Source organism: Platalea leucorodia (assembly GCF_965183815.1).
Source record: "Platalea leucorodia genome assembly, chromosome: 13".
Lineage (NCBI taxonomy): Eukaryota > Metazoa > Chordata > Aves > Pelecaniformes > Threskiornithidae > Platalea > Platalea leucorodia.
In genome coordinates, this window is record NC_138835.1 from 6,806,069 (window position 1) to 6,825,171 (window position 19,103).

The 19,103-nt window shown below is 51.6% G+C and overlaps 1 protein-coding gene across 2 annotated transcripts; it reads right to left on the reverse strand.

The window, feature by feature from the left end:
• Positions 1 to 814: 814 nt before the first annotated feature.
• On the reverse strand, positions 815 to 18,324 carry RBM38 (RNA binding motif protein 38). 2 transcript variants are annotated; one of them, XR_014229644.1, is made up of 5 exons: positions 17,963 to 18,247; positions 17,066 to 17,189; positions 16,400 to 16,454; positions 1,719 to 2,251; positions 815 to 1,644 (listed from the first exon to the last, which is right to left on the reverse strand). XR_014229644.1 is itself a non-coding variant. In XM_082325751.1 (4 exons), the coding sequence occupies exons 1-4, from the start codon at positions 18,128 to 18,130 to the stop codon at positions 1,951 to 1,953; spliced, it is 648 nt and encodes a 215-aa protein (XP_082181877.1). In that variant the 5' UTR covers positions 18,131 to 18,324; the 3' UTR covers positions 815 to 1,950. The 2 variants fall into 2 exon arrangements, 1 of the variants encoding a protein (XP_082181877.1); XM_082325751.1 differs by having other exon boundaries at positions 815 to 2,251; positions 17,963 to 18,324.
• Between the last annotated feature and the right edge of the window lie 779 nt (positions 18,325 to 19,103).

The following is a 19,103-nucleotide window of genomic DNA, read 5'->3' on the forward strand; positions in this document are numbered from 1 at the left end:
AAAGATGCAGGGACTTCCGGGCACCAGTCCTGCTGTAAGCTTTACAGAGATGAACTCAATAACTAGCACATTCAAATAGAATAATTTTATTTATTTTTAAAAGCTGATATTCACAGTTTCTAAATTCTAATTCAAATTTCTAAAGCAAGTTGGTGAGGGAAAGTCCAATGTGGCTGAGTTACGTAAAGGAGGCGCGGGGGTGTGAGCACCCTGCCGGAGCCTCACCGCTGCCCGCAGCCTGCCGGATCAGAGATCCCTTAACTGGGACAGGGCTTTGGCAGACCACTCACTTCTGGATGGATTCAATTTAGGAAAAAAACTTACTCTAAGCAAATAACAGAAGGAAAGCGATACCCTGAGGATTCTGGGGCAAGATCTGATCTCGGCTGTCCCGGTTTCCACTGAAGCTGCACCAGGATGCACTTTACACCCTCTGCTCTGCACAGGCTGGGTGTGAGCAAGCACCCGGTGCTGGGCATGAGTGTTGGGGACCGCACAGCTCTGCCGTGACGCTCCAGGAGCTTAAAAACCCCGAGGTGCCAAGAGCTACAGGTGACTTGGGACTTGCAGAGCGAGCAACGGCACACGGGACACGCTGCAGGGACGGCTGCGCCCACGCAATGCCGTGCGATGCAGCGCCGGGTCAGGGTGCGAGCAGGGGCTCCTGCCAGGCTCCGCGGCACGGCAGGACACGTGCTCCCAAGCCACCCTGGCAGGCTCGTGGGCGAAGGCCCAGCGTAGCCAGATCAGGTCAGTTTGAAAGTACTCCCTAACGGACTTCAGCCAAGCAAACATGGTACCATACAGTAGCGAGTAATTTTAAAAATTAAAATAGTTTATTGCTGTTCTTTGTAGAAATGCACTTAACTTACATCATCTGTTCTCTTCCTTTATTTGGCTGTTGGATTATAGGCATAAAAAGGTTACGTTTACCCATTTGTTCAATGACATAACACTTTTTTCTCTTTTGCTCCACTCATGATATTCTCCTAAGCTTTGCTGGCCAACAGCCCCAAATCTTTTACATAAATACTGTAAATGTCTCCATAGGTTGCAGCATTGTAACAAAAGATCTACCAAAGTAGACAAAATGTTCAGTATTCTTGGTTGGTTTTTTGCATTTAAAAATATACCTAAATTTGAGATAATCTTAACAGAGTAACAATTACAATAAGAAAATAGTACAGTGCGTTGACTAAAGGAATATTCTGCTCTCCTTCAAGCCAATATTCCCTTTTGCATGTTGAAGTGATTCAGCAATTACTTAAGAACTTTTACCTACATACAATAATTTAGTAAAATGAGAATTAAACAAGGCAGATACTTACTACTATTCTTCTGTCTGCAATTCACAGCTCATGCGAATAAAATCGCAATAAATATTAAAAAATAGTTTTTTTCTTTTGTTTTTTTTTTTTTGTTGATTTTTTTTTTCTGTAAGGCATCTCTGAGTATTACAAAGTTTTTGTACAACCAAAAAATAAGATTGCTTTTTTCCATGTTCTCCGAGTACCTCTGTACCTCAACAGTAATTAAAGAGGATTGCAGGTTTGATGAGGAGGGGAGGGCTGACGGGGTAGGGCCGGGAAGACGACCACGGGTGATGGAAGCAGACCGCGACGTGTGGAAGAATCTGTAGTTTTCCTGTGAAACATTTCAGTCACTTTTAGAACATCTTCAAGACAATATCGGTCCAGATTGAAAAAAAAACAACTTACCAGAAGTCCATTTTCATGAGCACAGTCAGACTGCAAGGGTTTGGGTTCGCCCTTAACACTATAAATAGCTTAGGTATTGATATGCACCTACGTAAAGGGGATAAAGGGGCGGGGTGATTTTTTTGTTTTGTTTTCTTTTATTGTTTTTTTTGTTGTTGTTGCTTTTTTTGTCCTAGTCGTATCCTTCCATTGTAAAAGATTGTCCTAGGTGGCGAAGCTGCGGGCAGGGCCCTTACTGCATGCGGTCGGGCTGCAGCTGTTGGGGCTGGTACTGCACGAAAGCGGTGGCGGGCGCCGCTGGGTTGCTGGCGGTGATGGGAGGCTGGACTGCGCCCGTGTAGCCGTATCCCACAAACCCGGCAGCGGGGGAGGCAGCGTAGGGGTACTGATCGTAGGCAGCTGTGGTGTACTGGGAATAGGCTTGGCTGGCGGCGGTGTAGTCGATGTAGGGAGACGTGATGGACTGCACAGGGGTAGGGATCACCACGCTGGGCTGGATGATAGCTTGGGGGTAAACGTAGTGAGGCGTGAGTCTGCGGAGGCAAAGGGAGAGAGTCAGCGAGGGGCTGGGCTCCCTCCAGCCTGCGTGTCCCCCTCCTTCCCCCCCAAATTCATGTGCATCAGCCACAGAGACGGTGCTGCCCTGCAGTGCTGCCCTCCAGTCAGGGGTGCTGCTCGGGGTGGAGGGAAAAGCAAAACACTCCCAGACCCCAAGGGTGGAAGTAGTGCAAGGTGAAGCATGGACTGCAAGAACGGACACACACCCTGGTCTCCATGTCTTGTATCTCCCACTATCCAGGCTGCTGGTCCCCAAAATAACCTCCCTGGACGGCTGTGACACAGCCCCTGCCTGACTGGCTCACCACATCTCCCCAGCCCCCACGTGCCCTGCCTGTCCCTGCCAGCGCTGGCAGCCTCGCCACTGCCGCATCCTCCAGGTCCGCGCTTCCCCCCGCGCTTCCCAAACCCTGGTGGAGGCTCCTGAGGACCCGCAGCCCCCGCGGGGCACCTCCCGGCACCCCGGGGAGGTCACTCCTCCGCTCGTCCCATCGGGGTAGCGTCCCACCAGGGATGACCACTGTCCCCAGGCACAGCCGAGGGCCTTCCAGCTTGCCAGCTATTATCAGTTACTACACATTTAAGCCAGTGTTTCCATAACACTAGATGTTTAGGGCAATGCTACAGGGTGTTTGTTGTAAAACATGAGATATTAATTCTGGTTTTCTTCCCTTCAGCAACTCCTCAGTAGCGATAGCACCAGCAGCCCCCGGCCCGGCAGTGATGCTTGCGTGCCCATGAGCTTTTACATCCAGGCTCTGCAGCCAGCCGGCCCCCGGCATTTCCTCTGCCCTTTCCATGCAGGCCCTGAAGTGCTGCTTTTCACCAGACGGTTTGCCCCTGCCCCGAGGTAGCCGTGCTGCTGAGAGGAATTTAACAACGCCACAGTCAATTAAAGTCCATAGACGAAAAGATCCTGGAGATGATTAATGCAGGACTGCCCACTAATTTGCTAAAGATTGCTAATGAGGAGAGAAAAAAAAAAAAGCAGCAAAATGAAAGGGCTATGTTTTCCAAAGGGCCCACAACAAGTCAGGCCTCAAACGAGCAAAAACTGCACAAACCTGAAGGTTTAAGTCCATCCACACAAACCTGCCACAGGCCAGACAAAAATGGACGCTTGCACGTGCAACTGCAGAGTGCAAACAGTATCTGCCTGCACAGCCCTCGGCAGCAGAGAGCTCCATTGTGTGCAGGCCTGACAGATCTGGGGCTTGTTTAACAAATAGGGGTGTGCAGACCGTCACCAGCAAGCGGCACATCACCACTGAAAGATCGGAGCCACGTGCACCAAAAAGTGCACGCTGGGGAAAAGGTCCCTTTGGCTGGCTGCTTGCTGAATCATGTCAGGCAACAGGATGAACCAAAAGCCATCCTCCAGAGAGCTCATTCCACCCTGCCCCCAAACCCAACTCATTTTGGCAAACAAAAAAAAAAAAGGTAAAACTCTGCAAAGAGCTTATGCAGATTCAAATATTTTGGGGATTTTTGTGTGGATGTGTGTGACAGCACATTTTCAAACACAACCACTTTTAAAAGCCTCCCACAGGCTTTCCACAAGACGCAGGCTTGTACGTGCCTCAACTGCTCTCTAAAGTCAAGCCCAGCTGCCGGGGAGAGGATATCTTGCCCCCTCATCCACCTGATCTCCGGGGTCGGAAACCCCAGCAGACTCACCACGCTGCCAGCAGCAGGACCCGGTGCTCTGGTGCTTCATGGGGACTTGCAGCCAGGGACTGGAAACTGCTGGATGGGTCACTGGCTGCCCTCGCTCCACCCAAGTGTCCTTCCTAGGTTTCAGCCACCACCTACAACTTTCTGGGGACCACCTGGGGCTGGTCCCCCCCATCCAGCAGTTACGGGGCTGTTCCCATTTGCTTTAGAACCAGCACGGGATGGTTTAACCCGCTCTTCAGGCAGGAGAAAGGCTTCTTGCAAACAAGCGCTCATCTGAACCAAGTTTTCTCTCATTTTCCCACTCACATATGCACTTTGGTTTTTCTTGAGGCAATTTGCATGATGAGAGAATGATTGTTCTCCTCCCCACACACAGCAACACTGCCTCCAAAATCAGGGTCCTTAGATACAACGAGGCCGCCCCCAGAGGAGCGGCACCAGGGAGGAGGATGGATGGTGGAGAGTAGCACCTCAACCTTTGGCTGATTAAGTGCAAGACCATCTCCAGAGGCCAGAGCCATCGCTGGCGTAGTGCACAGACAGGGACCTCCCAGCCCTTTGGTCAATAAATGCACCATACCCAATATCACCCTGTGACTAACGAGAATGAGATGAGGTGGCAGAAATTCACTGAATCACTTTTTGGTTTAGCTCTGATCTAAACCGAGGCCGGCACAGCTGAATCAGAGCTAGAGCTTATGCGCCAGTTCAGACCCAGCGCTCTTCATGTCAGGCACTCACATCAGCCGGCAGCAGCAGGCACCTCTTCCGAGGAGCTGGGCCCAGTCCCAACCCAGAGGTGCCTCACGCTTGGTCACTGGGGGTTTGTTTTGTTTTAAATAACGCAGAGGTGCAATACTGCTCTCTTGGCCTGCCAGGGTCCACAGAGGCACCCCCAGGCACTGGACCATGCAACTGTTGGGGGCGAGACGAGCGGACTTCATGCACACCTCTTGCTCTGCCCCCTTGTAAGTCGTCAGCTTGGACAACAGTCTGCATCCCAGACCGGTCACGGATGCTCTGGCCGCCTGTTGCTTCTCCCTGTGTGTGTCCCACTACTGGGCTTCCTGCTACTCCAGGGCTTGATAAAGTTAAAACCACCCCACAAACACAACAAAAAAACAAATGCACAATCCTCGTGCTCAGGACTCACTAAAAAACACCCACCAGCAGAGGAAGGGCCTGCACTTTTCCTGCGCAGAGGCATTCAGCCTGCACCTGCAAAATGACCAGGAGGACGGTCCGAGAGCCTCTGAGCAATCCAGCCTGAGCATCATCCTGTTCGAGCAGCTCCGCAGGTCACCCCTCAACATCCCTTGCTGCCACTCAACTGCTCTTCGGAGCCGGCACACCCCATGCGGAGGACATGGCCACGTGTGGGACCGTCGGGGCAAGCGCACGCTCCCAACTCATCCCCAAGAAACTCCGCGTGTCGGCTTTGCTTTCACGTACACAGCTCCTCCATCGCAGCTCCCACGGTGTGCTCCAGAGAGACAGCAAATCCACGACACCCTGCACTACTTTTTTTGCTCAGCAAGGAAAAATTCCAGCTCTTCAATGCTACTTTGAACAAAAAGCACCATTAGCTAAGAGGACAATAAGTATTCCTGTACTCCGTTTCCAGAAATACATCCCAGCCCAATACATACACAAGCACCCATCACACACCATAGTTTACTGCACTAGAAAAATCACACTCAGCAACTCCAGAATCTGCTTCTATGTAAAAGGGAAGGTTTTTTTGGTCTGTGGGGTTTTAATAATTTAGCTAGAAATTTCAACCATGATCTGCAGTTTGGACTTCTCAATTAGGTGGACAGATGGCAACTCATCGATCAAAACAAAACACACAACCCAAGCTAAGGTCACTTTGATGATTTGCAGCTACAAACAAAACAAAATCAGTGCAGTATGATGAAGTTCTCTGCTGGCTACGTTTAGCATCCACAGAAGTTCTTAAAATATTTCCCCTCCTTCCATTATTTCTGAAGAAGATCTTTCAGGGGAAAAAAAAAAAAAAAAGCTCTTTTAGAGTTCTTTTTCTAAAAATCAGCAAACTCTATAATCTGAATTTCTACAGAATGAGTCACATCTGTGTTTTAAGATGCCTTTCCCATCCTCCCTGCAGTTTTCCTCCCTCCCCCATGACAGGCCCTGCCAGCCAGAAGAGAACTTCATCTAGAATACACACAATGCGATTATAGAACTTCAACCAAGTGATCAGCCACCGCCACCACACATCAAAGTCATCCCGTGAACAGCAGACGTATGAGATGCTTATGGCATTACAATTAATCGTGGGCAAAGGCCACAAAACGCAACAAGCATGGTCAAACCTAAGTCTAGAGCCGGCAGTGGCCGCAGGAGGGACTCTGGAGGGCCGTCGTGGTGCAGGAGGGCAGCCGGGACCACCATGCTAGCCCACGTTCCTAACTACGTGGCACGACACCACGCTGCCCCAGCAGCCAAAATTGAAAGACACAGAACAAAAGAGATGGTTACAGAGCGACTGGCAGAGGAGAAGCAGACTCGGCTTCTGCTTTTGCTGTGCAAAATACGAAGGACAACAGAAGGAGCCCATTTTCGGTGCAGTCCTGCATGGAGATGTGCAAATGCATCGGGTGAGCCTTGCAGCTACCAGTGCCCTCAGCTCCTCAGGCGCTGCCTGCTGAAAGAGCGGACTTTTTAAAACCTGCCATCGCCCGGTTCTCCCCACCGCACTGACAGGGCTGCCGGGGGCGAGCTGCAGGGCAGGGGTGGCTGGCGGGCAGCGGCAGCCCCAAGGGCAGCCAGGAAGAAGGCACCAGTCCGATGGCCATGTGTCCCACACCCCTTCCCAAACAGCAAGGAAGAGGAACCAGCTAACGAGGCCCTCTCCATCATCAGCAGCTCTATCTGGCAGAGTTAATCTCAGATGCGTTTTATGTATTTGATTATTTTAGCTCAGATTTACACTTAAAATGTGTTTTAGCTGCACCTTCTCAGCAATCCCTCATCCTGCATGAGCCGTGAGCAGCTCCTGCAAGTTGCACGGGTCTGGGAGAGCAGCGAGCAGGAGTTCCTGACCCCCTTGATCTCTGCCAGCCACGCTGGGAGCGGGTTTCACTGCTTCTGGAGAGGTGGGAGACAACTGCAACGCTCCGTCAAGAGGGACGCAGCATCACACGAACACTTGGGAAACAAGGAGGGGCATGGGGCTCCTGGCAGCCTCATAGAGATCAGTGCACAAATGCCACCGCCACGACCAGCCTTTTATTCCTTGAAGAATAAAAGAAACAGAGCCCTTTGTGTCTGCCAGCGAAGGCACAAATTCTGGCATTTGACCCCAGGAATTTGGCTTCCATTTCCACTAGAGTTGACCCGTTAGCTGCTACAGGGACACCCACACTGCCACAACACATGATGGCAGGCGGTGCCAGGCTTCAGTTGGTAAGTGGTACTGAAGAACAAGCTGAGCATAGCCACAGCTGTCCATGACAGCAACATGAGAACTACCTCTGGTGAAGAAACACCTCCAACCACAGCCTGGATGACAGATTTGAACCACTGAATCATGGAATGGTTTGGGTTGGAAGGGACCTTGAAGATCATCTGGTTCCAACCCCCCTGCCATGGGCAGAGACACCTTTCACCAGACCAGGTTGCTCAAAGCCCCATCCAACCTGGCCTTGAACACTTCCAGGGGTGGAGCATCCACAGCTTCTCTGGGCAACCTGTTCCAGGGCCTCACCACCCTCATGGTGAAGAATTTCTTCCTTGTATCTAATCTAAAGCTACCCTCTTTCAGTTTAAAGCCATTACCCCTTGTCCTATCACTATGTGCCCTTGTAAAAAGTCCCTCTCCAGCTTTCCTGTAGGCTCCCTTCAGGTGCTGGAAGGCTGCTATAAGGTCTCCCCAGAGCCGTCGCTTCTCCAGCCTGAACAACCCCAGCTCTCTCAGCCTGTCCTCATAGGAGAGGTGCTCCAGCCCTCTGATCATCTTCATGGCCCTCCTCCAGACCCACTCCAACAGGTCCACGTCCTTCTTATGTTGGGGGCCCCAGAGCTGGACGCAGGGCTCCAGGTGGGGCCTCACAAGAGCAGAGCAGAGGGGCAGAATCCCCTCCCTTGACCTGCTGGCCACGCTTCTTTTGATGCAGCCCAGGGTACGGTTGGCTTTCTGGGCTGCAAGCACACATTGCTGGGTCATGTTGAGCTTCTCATCAACCAACACCCCCAAGTCCTTCTCCTCAGGGCTGCTCTCTATCCATTCTTCACCCAGCCTGTAATTGTCCTTGGGATTGCCCCGACCCATCTGCAGCACCTTCCACTTGGCCTTGTTGAACTTCATGAGGTTCGCACGGACCCACCTCTCCAGCCTGTCCAGGTCCCTCTGGATGGCATCCCTTCCCTCCAGCGAGTCGACTGCACCACACAGCTTGGTGGTGTTGGCAAACTTGCTGAGGGTGCACTTGCTCCCACTGTCCGTGTTGCTGACAAAGATGTTAAACAGCGCCGGTCCCAATACCGACCCCTGAGGAACACCACTCATCGCTGGTCTCCACTTGGACACTGAGATGTCGACGGCAACTCTGAGTGTGACCATCCAGCCAATTTCTTATCCACCAAGTGGTGCATCCATCGAATCCATGTCTCTCCAATTTAGCGACAAGGATGTCGTGTGGGAGAGTGTCAAACGCTTTGCACAAGTCCAGGTAGATGACGTCAGTTGCTCTTCCCTTATCTGCCAATGCTGTAACCCCATTGTAGAAGGCCACCAAATTTGTCAAGCATGATTTGCCCTTAGTGCAGTCATGTTGGCTGTCACTGATCACCTCCTTATTTTCCATGTGCCTTAGCACAGTTTCCAGGAGGATCTGCTGCATAATCTTGCCGGGCACAGAGGTGAGACTGACTGGCCTGTAGTTCCCTGGGTCTTCCTTTTTTCCCTTTTTAAAAATGGGGATTACATTTCCCCTTTTCCAGTCAGTGGGAACTTCACCGGACTGCCACGACTTCTCAAATACGATGGATAGTGGCTTAGCAACTTCGTCCATCAGTTCCCTCATGACCCACAGATGCACTTAAGATGTATTTTGAAGTGGGTTCATGAGCGTAAGAGCACCAGACAGGAGCTGCTCTGGGAAGCACACCGCAGCAACACCAAGGAATGCAGCAGCAGTCCAGGAGGTCTACACTTGCATTAGCAGTGCTGCAACACCACCTCGGTATTGGCAATGCACAGAGACATCCTGATGTAACTCATGCCCCAAGAACATCATTCCTGAAGGACACTCCCAAGCCAGCAAGCACTCACCTCGTGGAGCCACTATAAGTAAACCTCTGGGGCGTGGTGACAGGCTTGGCCATACTTATCATATGGGCCCCAGCCACAATGACAGGCTGTAGAAACGTGAGAAATCCAGGTCCTGTTCTCAAATCCAGATATGATGAGGAGGGGCTACAGGGTGGAGCACGGCCAGGGCAGTCCCTGTCTGCCAAAAACGACTCTTGCTCTGGGAGGAGATGACATAGAGTTTAGCCACCAACACTTTGGTGCAGATCAGGACATTCATTGTGCCCCGACCAATCCACCATCCATCAGCTTTCACTGACACAGGGTGGGCTTCAACCACTGACACGACAAACCTCCGAATCCTGAAACATCCCTACTAAAGCTCATTTAAAAATGTCAATGGCTTCTGCCTCATCAGCCAGCTCAAAGTAAGACAAGGGTGAACTCTGCAGCTCCGTGGCCCAGTACTTATCCTCCCTGACACAAACACAAAACAGCAAATCAGCCAACCCAATTTCTGCTCATCTTGCAACTAATTTGCCTATCTGTCTTCTGCTCGTCCTCCTTTGGCCCTCTGGGAAGACGGACACAGCAGCCTGTGCAAACAGGTACACAACTGGGTTTCCTGCTTCCCTGTTGGGACCAGACGTCACCAGACTGGTGGCAATCACCAAGGAACAACCTGCCACAACAGACTGTCCCAGGCTGGAATCAGTATAAGAGAAAAAGTCAGTATATTGCAGGGTTCAGTGATAACCTCTGCTGGTTGCTGAGCCTACCAAAACCATTGCTCAAGAAATACAAATGCCAACTTAAGGGTACAAGAGCAACCCATGATTTCAATTTATTTTCATTTGGGCAGGAGAGAGAAAATTTAAGGAACAGGAGGCACCACAGTAGCTGAGAACCTATCATAACCCAGCAATGTCCTCATTTTACAGTGTTAGCACATCCTGACTTCACGATGCAACAAACTAAGGGCCCATAGCAGAGGAAGGTGGATCCCACAAAAACAAGTAAAAAGAAATGCCATCTACACCTGCCCCCACAGCAGGTGGAGAAGTGTGGGGGGAAAAAGCAAAGGGGGAAAAAAAAAAAAAAAAAAGAGGTTGCAGACCAAAGATGAGAGTATATCATCTCACAAAGTTCTAGTCCTTTTTGTCAGCTTAACCAAGAGTCTGAGATCAACATGCTGAGCTCCTCCACGAGTTAGCCAGGCTCAAGAATTTACAGCTTTATCCTCTGCATCTTGCTTCCCCCACACCCAAAGGAAAAAGGAAAAAAAAAAAAAATAGTCCCAAACAAAGGCATGTTGGGCCAGACCAAAAATAGTTTTGGAGAAGCAGGCTGAAAAACACTCAGGTAGCAGGAGATAACATCTGCCTGAAACAAGAGCCATCTGGCACCACGGAAAAAGCCACATGGAAGTTTATCCGCAACTAGTCAGCTATCCAGAGAAGGAAACCCCCCCCCCCCTTTCGAGTTATCAGCACAGCCAAACCAGAAATGAACTGACAGAAGAAACAGAAAATGCTTCACAACAGTGCACTACAGGAGTCCTTCAGCATCAGTGTCGGAAACCCAGGAGGATGCTAGAGTCGTCCTGTCTGCACAGGAGGAAAACCAGAGGCTCTGACAGATTAACCCAGGAAGCCCCAGAAATTCTGCCTTTAACTAAACTTTCCAATTTTCTTCTGCAATGTGGAGAAAACCAAAGGCTGCAGAAACATCTCTAAAGTCTTCTCAAGTACCTGACAAGTTTTGGCATAACATATATTAAACTGACTGCTTTCAACTGGTTCCATTTTTGAACAGACTTTCTTTCTTTACACATGATCCCTTCCACCGAGTTTTAATTAAAACCATCCGCACATTTGATTCCAAAACTCTTTCTTGGATGGATGAAGTATTTTGAAGCAGAATGCTTTAGCTATGGAAGATGCAATGAAATGTCTATTTTTGATAAAAGAAAACCTACACTGATAAAACAAGTAACTTCTCAGCCAAGAAAGAAATTCCATTTTAAGAGTTTCGGTGATCTCTGCTGCTGGTTGTGCCTTTATTGTTCCAGGGCGTCCAAGACATCTCTCTCCACACCTCCCGCAAGCCAGGATCATGGTGGGAGGCTGTGAGCCTGCCCCCGGCGTGGCTTTCCCAGCCTCCGCTGCTTTGGCCGGAGCAGAGCCAGCAGCAGCTCAGCTGTGACGCAGGAGAGCCGAAATGCTCAAAGCTGGCGACAGGGAAATTGCAGAGGACAGCACGATCCTGTTTACAGGATTTGGAGACCGAGAAATAGGAGACTCAGTTTTAACTCTGAGGTCCACGACTTTTCATCTTTTGTGATCATAGAGTATATTTAGCTCTGGTATGTAGTTTGCTCCCATCTGTGGGGAACAAGCTCTTCATATAAGTCATATTTAGAAGTGACCCGGTGTCCTTGCTACCAAATTATCAGCACAACAACTGTCTAGTTCCCTCGCCGGTGTCCTCAGCTCAGAGGCAGGCCGGTCAGAGCTGCATTTATCATTCGAATTACTGGGCAAGTGTTTAATACTACAGAGTTAGGGACCAGTATGCCAACAGCTGCGCAAAGGAAAGATGAGATCAAGTACAAGGTGGACTGCTCTGAAAATTCAGACACGTGCATGAATCTGCCGCATTGGGACTAAGTGGCACCAGCCAGATCAGAACAGGGGAATTTTGCATCTGCCGCTCCCCAGCTCCTGCAACAAGGGGAAAGGACTTGGGTCTCTGCTGCTAAGGCAGCTGCTCTTAGGTGAGGATGGTGAGGCAGTGAGCACGAAGAGCAAATCCACCGAAGGCAATGGAATCACGCAGAGAAGCCGGCACAACTCATGTGCTGTAAAGACAAAGCTAGAGCCAGCTCAGCCCGGCTCTCCATCACACGCAGGCCTGTGCCCCGACTGCACTGGAATGGCACATGGCATCCTTCACCAGGAGCCTGGCCCCTGCAAAAGGCCAAGTGCTGCCTTGAGCTTAGCCCATTTATGTAGCCAAGTGTAAGGTCAGTGTATCAGACCATGCTCTCCTTTTGTATTGTTCTACAGGACATGAGCAAATTGTGCCCCAAACCAACACAAACTGTATACCAAGCCCCTGGGTTTGACACCAGCATCTGCCACCTTGAAGGAGATGTCCAAGAAAATTTGCAAGGCCATCTGATCTGCTTATAGATATATGTCTACTCTTAAAAAGAAGAAAAGAAAAGAAGAAAAAGGAGCTCTTTCTGACTGGCAAGCATTTGGTCTGAATAGCAGTAACCATGCCCAAGAACTAGCAGCTGAAGCCGTTTGGAAAATGGGTTTGAATGTTTGTGAGGAAATCCCCCCCAAAAGCTTTCATGTTATTGGCACATGATAAACACCAGGTGCCGGGTGCGCCATCCCCATGGGAGTCGCGGAGCGGGCTGGGGTCCTGCAGCGGGCCAGCTCTCCGTAAGTGGTGCAGTAGGGAGTCGGAGCAGGGGGGATGCCAGCTGACAGAGGCTGAGCAGAGCAAGGCCAGCGTGCGCCGTTTTATAAGCGTAACCACAGAAAAGATGAAAGTTTGTTTCCTTTTATTTTTAACCCAATAGAGAAGTTTTAAGGACAAACAGCTGGGAGGGCAGGCTGACACAAAGAGGGACTTTCTTTACTTCCTAACTGCCGCAGCATCAATGCATGAAATTTCAAACTCAAAGAGATTTAACTCTTTCCAATGCTGCCTGAGACCAAATGTGGGCCAGAGTCGGGGGCCACCAAAATAAGCAACTACACTAGGATGGGCAACAGGGTCTCCAGAGCAACGACATCCAATGCGCAGATAGGGACAGAGCTGGACCCTGCTGCAAGAGACAGCCGAGATGTTTCCGAGAGCTCAGTCACTTACGCAGTCACTGGTAGATCTCCCACACAGATAGCTCCTTCGCCGAGGCACAGCCACAGGAATGCATCTGCCATACGCCGCTCGCGTCCGGAGCGGCAAGCAGGGCTGCGAAGAGGAAAACCAGGGAATCCCCGTTCCCTGCACAGGCTCGAGCCTGTCTCGAGCACTGGAGTCCCAGAGGAGAGGACCAAGAGAGGGGCACCGAGCAGCTCTGCCACATCACCATGCACTCCCGGTCAAGTGGTCTACACAGTTGCTCCTAGCAGCTTCCAAGAAGTTTCATATGTTTCTCAAAATTTCCTGAAAGGAACACTGCTGCGGTAAGAGTCGGCTCCATTTGGAGAGAGAGGGTCTCCCCCTTCTCTGATCGCATAAGCGCGGCTCTGTGCTGCCGGCAGCTGCAGGGACACGCTGGGGCACTGCCAGCTGCCTCCAAGCAAAGCACAGTCTGTAAGCTCCGGGCTAAGCCCCCAGGCCTAGTGCTACTTCCCTAAACTCCGAAGCCAGATCTCCGAGTCACCCTGACACAGACGCATCCTTTGCCTTGCATTACTGTTAAGATCTCTGGTTACGACAATCTAGACTACTTTTCAAAACAGGATTTACTACCCACTCGGTGCTGCCTGCTGTGCGAGCACCTCCCCTGCCCGGGCAGCAGGAGGAAGGAGAGAGGCTCTTCATGGTTTCTCTTTCTGTTCCGCATACCCCAGACAATATTTACAGCTACATTTGGGTGCCTGAGGCTGGGGGGGAAGCCTTCAGTTTATAAATAATCCTCACTGATGTTCGGGTAATTTTCATAGTTTCCATTCATTTCAGGTTTCACCAAAACCTGCGTTTTGTGGTTTGATAGCCGGAACATGACTGGCTGCCTTCCTCTTATTTAACTGCCTAGCAGTTAATGGGTTGTTCATTCATTTCTTCCTTGCCAAGTCCACCTTGCACACCTAGCACCCCACGCCCCAAAACAATCGTCTTTTGGAAACCGCACGCCAACCCCTGGGCACAAACACTCTGCAGAGACAGGAACTGCAGGAGGGAGAACCGGGCAACGGCTCACGCCGTGGGCAACGCAGACGAGCCACTGAGCTTCATTTGGGGAAGGTCAGGATCCACTCCGCAAGGTGCAGAGCAAATGGACAACAGCCATTTGATGAAGCTTCCAAAGACAGACAGATCCTGGTAAACTCCTCATCTATCCTCAAATCTCACAGAGGGCCAAGGAAATTGTGGGTTCAAGGGAATGCACAAGTGGAGCCTGGCAGGCTCTTAATTTTGTTGGTCTACTAACGAGACAAAGAGGGAACCGGCAGCCAAGCTCCGTTGCTTGACTGAGCACCTGATGCTTTGCTCAGAAGCCACAGCGCAGCCCCAGTTGTGGTGCTCAGGTAAACAGCTCCACATTTTACCAAACCCACATTTTCAGTGATTCCACTCCAGCAATGACTGAATGCAATTAAATTCTTGTTTACTGATGCTTGCAAATAACGATATATAATCCCCTTCCTCCAGCCCTCCAGTCTGCTGGTTCCTGTCTCTTGGCAACTGATAAATAATTTATAGTGCTCTCTGCTGCATGTGCTAACTGCAGCTCCGTTGGTTTAATGATGAAACCAATGCCTAAGAACTGGAACTGTAACTGTCTAGATCACAAGGAACACGTAGTCGGTTGATCCCACACTTTCAGTATGTGAAACTAAAAGCAAACTGTTCAAAAAGACAAACTACGTTTTCCAGGGCTGCGGCTGCTGGGCAGGAACAGCGCCCACAGGAACAGCAGATTATCTGCAAGAGGAACGGGCGTGCGCCGGCACTCCTGCCAACACGAGGAGTTTAACGTGCTTCACCATTTTGCTCTTTTCTGTTAGCACGCGTGGAAAAACTCCTAACAGGCTGGTTTTATCGTCAACTCCTCTTGTGCACTCCTGTGCAATTTGGAAAGCTTCTGGGGTTCACATCTCAAGGACACCGCTACTGCCTACGTTGGGGGCCAAGAAAGCCATTGCAGCTCCCGTGCAAGGGAGGTATTAAAAAGCAGCATCTTGCTATGTAGACTACTGTGGCTCTTGCACCAAAAAACAGAGACTCTTCATTTTGTGACAGATGTTCTTCGAGTCTTTCCAACAGAGCCGTAACCACGTATGAAAACTGGCATGTTTGAACCGTACACAGCACACGTACGCTGGGTGTGCACTATTATGGCAACACAGCCTCTTACATCCATAAACTCATTGGAATGAGATTACCCAGGCAGTTGGCAACTGCAGCCATGAGGGCAGAGGAGTGAAAGTTTCCGTTTTGTTGTTAGCAGATTTTTTTTCTTTAAAAAAAAAAAAAAAAGAAAAGAAAAAAGCCACCCAAAAAAACATGAGCAGAGAGCAGGAAAGGGATGAAGTACTTCTGTTGACAAAGGCCAAAATCCCATCTATTTATATTAGAGCCACACAAAAAACACAACAGAGCAGTGCTCAGAAGCTTTAAAAAATGCACCTACTTTCTTAATGCTCTTAGAAAATAATAATAAAAAACCCCTATCAATATTCACTTTCTGAAATGGTGTAAAAAAAGAACTGCATCAATCATTAAACAGTTAAATGAAGCCAGTATGACAGTCACTATTGTTCTCATGAAGCACACTTGTCTTTTGCCGAGCAGCTGCCAGATCCTATTAGATGTATAAAAAGAGGACTTCTCTAACCGAGCAGGGATGGTATAAGCTATTGAAAACAGCAGACAAAAGCCCACTTTCGCAGACTATTCAAGCCTTGTACAACATCTGTCCAAAATCAATTTTTGACCTAATGTTACTTTCATTAAGTAACAGACTTTGTTTCCAATGCAATTTGTTTTCTAGGATAAAACTGTATCCTAAGCATTAATACGTGGGAAACGGCACAGAGGAAGCAGAAGATCGTATTTGAGAAACACGAGACCAGAATTTGCTTAATTGTTTTGACACCTTAAGTACTATAATAGAGAAACTATTTTCCAATTATTTGAATTCTTGTGAATTCTTGAAGTTGGCAAAGCAGCAAGCAATGCATTGGGTTTATTATGCCTAAGATTCACTGCGGAAAAAGGAGGATCTTTCGGAATTACATTAAAGCTGACAAATGCACAAAATTTCTGAAATCTTCACTAGAAATAAAGTATTCTGAACATTAACAACAGCTGTTGAAACTATCCGCTCTTGACAGCTAAGGCTTTTTTCACGCATTTTAAATAATGAGGAAGTTGATTCATGAATTTGATTTCAAACTGACTGTTAAGAAACATTTCCACTTACCCAAAGGGTCTCTGAATGAAGGCTGGATGTAGCTGCTGCACACCTATGGTAAAACCTAAAAAGGCGTTCAGAAAAAAGAAACATTAACGAATGGTATCCATTGTAACGTTCCACTTGCAATATACGTGCATAATTACACCTCGGACCACACGTAGATGCATTTCATCTGCTATGCACGTGAGCAAGTTCAGAGCCCCGTTTAGAAGCAAGTTAATTTTAATATGCGTATGTGAGACGCACGAGGACCAGATGGGAATTCAGATTAAAGAACGGTGTGAAAGTGCTGCTATTGAACAGACAATGGGGGATAACGCCTTATTTTACACAGGGGGTACCGTGGTCCTTAAACCAAGGGGCAGAATGATGAAATGGATCTTACTGTTAATACTGATGTAACGAATAGGATAACAGGAAAATGGATTAGCCGTGGAAGAAAACGGCTTTAACTCAGTTACACAAACTTAGGTGCGCGACAGTGGTGTAACTGGTACGAGTAAGAAGATAAGGAAGAGAGGTAACTGGACTACGCAGTGTCCTCAGTCAACAATCAGAGCTACGAGGGACAAGCACACTTCATCAGATCAGATGAATCCAGCCCCAGTAACTCGTTTCCTCGTCTTACAAGTTATTCTAATAGAGAGAGATGGGATCTCCTGGGTGCCTCACCAGTTTGAATACTCCTTGGTTTTGCTCCCAAATATGCCAGGTTCACGTTCGCTTTCCTGCCATCAATGATGGGGTTTGGGTCTTTGCATGCTCTTTCAGCTGCGGCTCTGTCTGCCATGGTCACCTGGAATTAAGCACAGCCTTGTTTGTAGCAACGGCACTTTGTAAACACTCCAGCAACAGGCACTAACTGGAGTTTATTTATTGTTCTATTTTGAAGCGGGAGCTCAGCTCCGCTTCGCGCGGCCTCACTGGCATAGCGAGATGGGAAGGGCTCCCGCGGACTCGATAGAAAAGGGGGCTCCCCCTCGCCCAGTGACTCGGTTGGGCTTACGCCAGTTGCTTTCCCTCGCCTTTCCACCTCCTCCCCGTGCTTTTTTAAGAAGTTGGTGGAGCCGGTCCCAAGACTCCCCGCAGCAGAGGCAGCTCAGGGCAGGGGGATCCGCGCTCCCCAACCACGCCATGTCGCGACCGAGGGCAGCCCACCGCGCCTCGCTGAAGCCCGCAAAGCAGCGAAGCGGCGGGGCCGGGGCAGGGGGGTGCTGAAAGCAACGGCACCAGCTCGGCCGGCACAGGGGGGGGGTCTCCTCCCGGGGCCCCCCACCCCCGCCTTTGTCCCGGCCGGGCCGCCCCCGCCGGGCACAGCCTCCCCGGCCCCGGCGGCCGCCGCCAGGCAGCAACGACGGGACGGGCGGCGGCACCGAGCCGCCGGGCAGCGCCCGGCCACCGGGGCTCCGCCGGCCCGGGGGCAGCGCTGCCAGCCCCCTCCCCGGGGCCGGGGGTGCAGCCCCGCCGCCCGGCCCCGCGGCGCCCGGCCCGTCGGGAAGCGGAGCGGGGCGGGGGCGCGGACACACGGAGCGGGGGCACAGACAGACGGACACACGGAGCGGCACTTACAAAGCCGTATCCCCGGGATTTGCCGGTCTGCCGGTCGGTGATCACCACCGCCTCCTCGATGTCCCCGAAGACCTCGAAGTACTTCCTGAGGGAGGAGTCGGTGGTGTGGTAGGGCAGCCCCCCGACGAAGATCTTGGTGAAGGTGGTGTCCTTCTGCACGGTGTGCATGGTGCCGGGCGCGACCGGCCCCAGCCGGCATCCACCCCGCGCCGCCGGCGACGAGAAGAAACCCCCCCCCCCGAGCCCCGCAGGGAGCGGAGCGGCGGCCGGGTCCCGCGGGCCTACAGCCGGCTCATGGCCGCGCTTTGTCCCGGGAGCGCGGGCGGCGCCGCGCCCTCCCGCCGGTGCCGGTGAGTAGCGGCCGCCCGCCGCCGCCGCCGCCTTTGTAGGGCCGCGCCCGCCGCGCCCCGCCCCGCCGCCGCCGCGCAGGGGCGCTCGGGGCGCGTAGTCCGGCACCGCGCCCGCCCGCGCTCCCGCCGCGGCCCTGCCGGCGGGCGGCCCGGGCCCGGGGGCCGCGGCGGCGGGGGCGGCCCCCCTGCGGCGGCGGGCCCCGGGCGCTGCCCCCCGGCCCAGCGGCGGCGCTGCCGCCAACCGCGGCCGCCTTTCGCCGCAGGCGGAGCGGCCGCGGCCCCTGCGGGCTCCGGGACCCCCGCTGGGCCCCGCAGAGCCCCGGGGCGACGGGGTCCCTGCGGCGACGGGGTCCCTGCGGCCGGCCCCTCGCTCTGAGCCTGGCCCAGACCACCGGCCCCGCGGCTGCCGGGGAGCAGCCGCAAACCCCGCGGGCACGGGGCGGGGGGGAAGGCGAGGGGACTGCTCCGGTCCGAGCCCGCCAAAGGAAACCGCCTCGACGGAGTTTGGCTTTTGTCATCCCTCCTTCCCTCTTCTGTTGCATCATAATCTCGGCTGCAAGCGTTTGATCCCTGGCAGGCTCGGACACAGGGGCAAAGCCGTCAAGCAGTTTGCCAGCCGTTGTGGCGTGCCGGGTGGCAGAGCCGTGTTCGGAAGCCGAGGCGGGAGGAAGGGGTGGTCGCGAACCAAGTCAACAAGGAAGAGCAGCCAGGGGTTTAAACAGTGAACAAAGGTCCAGAAGTATCTTTCTTAAGCAGGTTCCTAAGCTTCTCCACTGGACACATGGACAGCA

Bases quoted from the DNA above. Each gene is read 5' to 3' on its own strand.
- RBM38 (XM_082325751.1), bottom strand. From the start codon at position 18,130: ATGCACACCGTGCAGAAGGACACCACCTTCACCAAGATCTTCGTCGGG. The intron at 16,455-17,065 runs GTGAGGCACCCA...ACGCCTTTTTAG, and splicing joins ACCAAGGAGTATTCAAACTG to GTTTTACCATAGGTGTGCAG. The intron at 2,252-16,399 runs GTAAGTGGAAAT...TTGCCTCCGCAG, and splicing joins TTCATTCAGAGACCCTTTGG to ACTCACGCCTCACTACGTTT.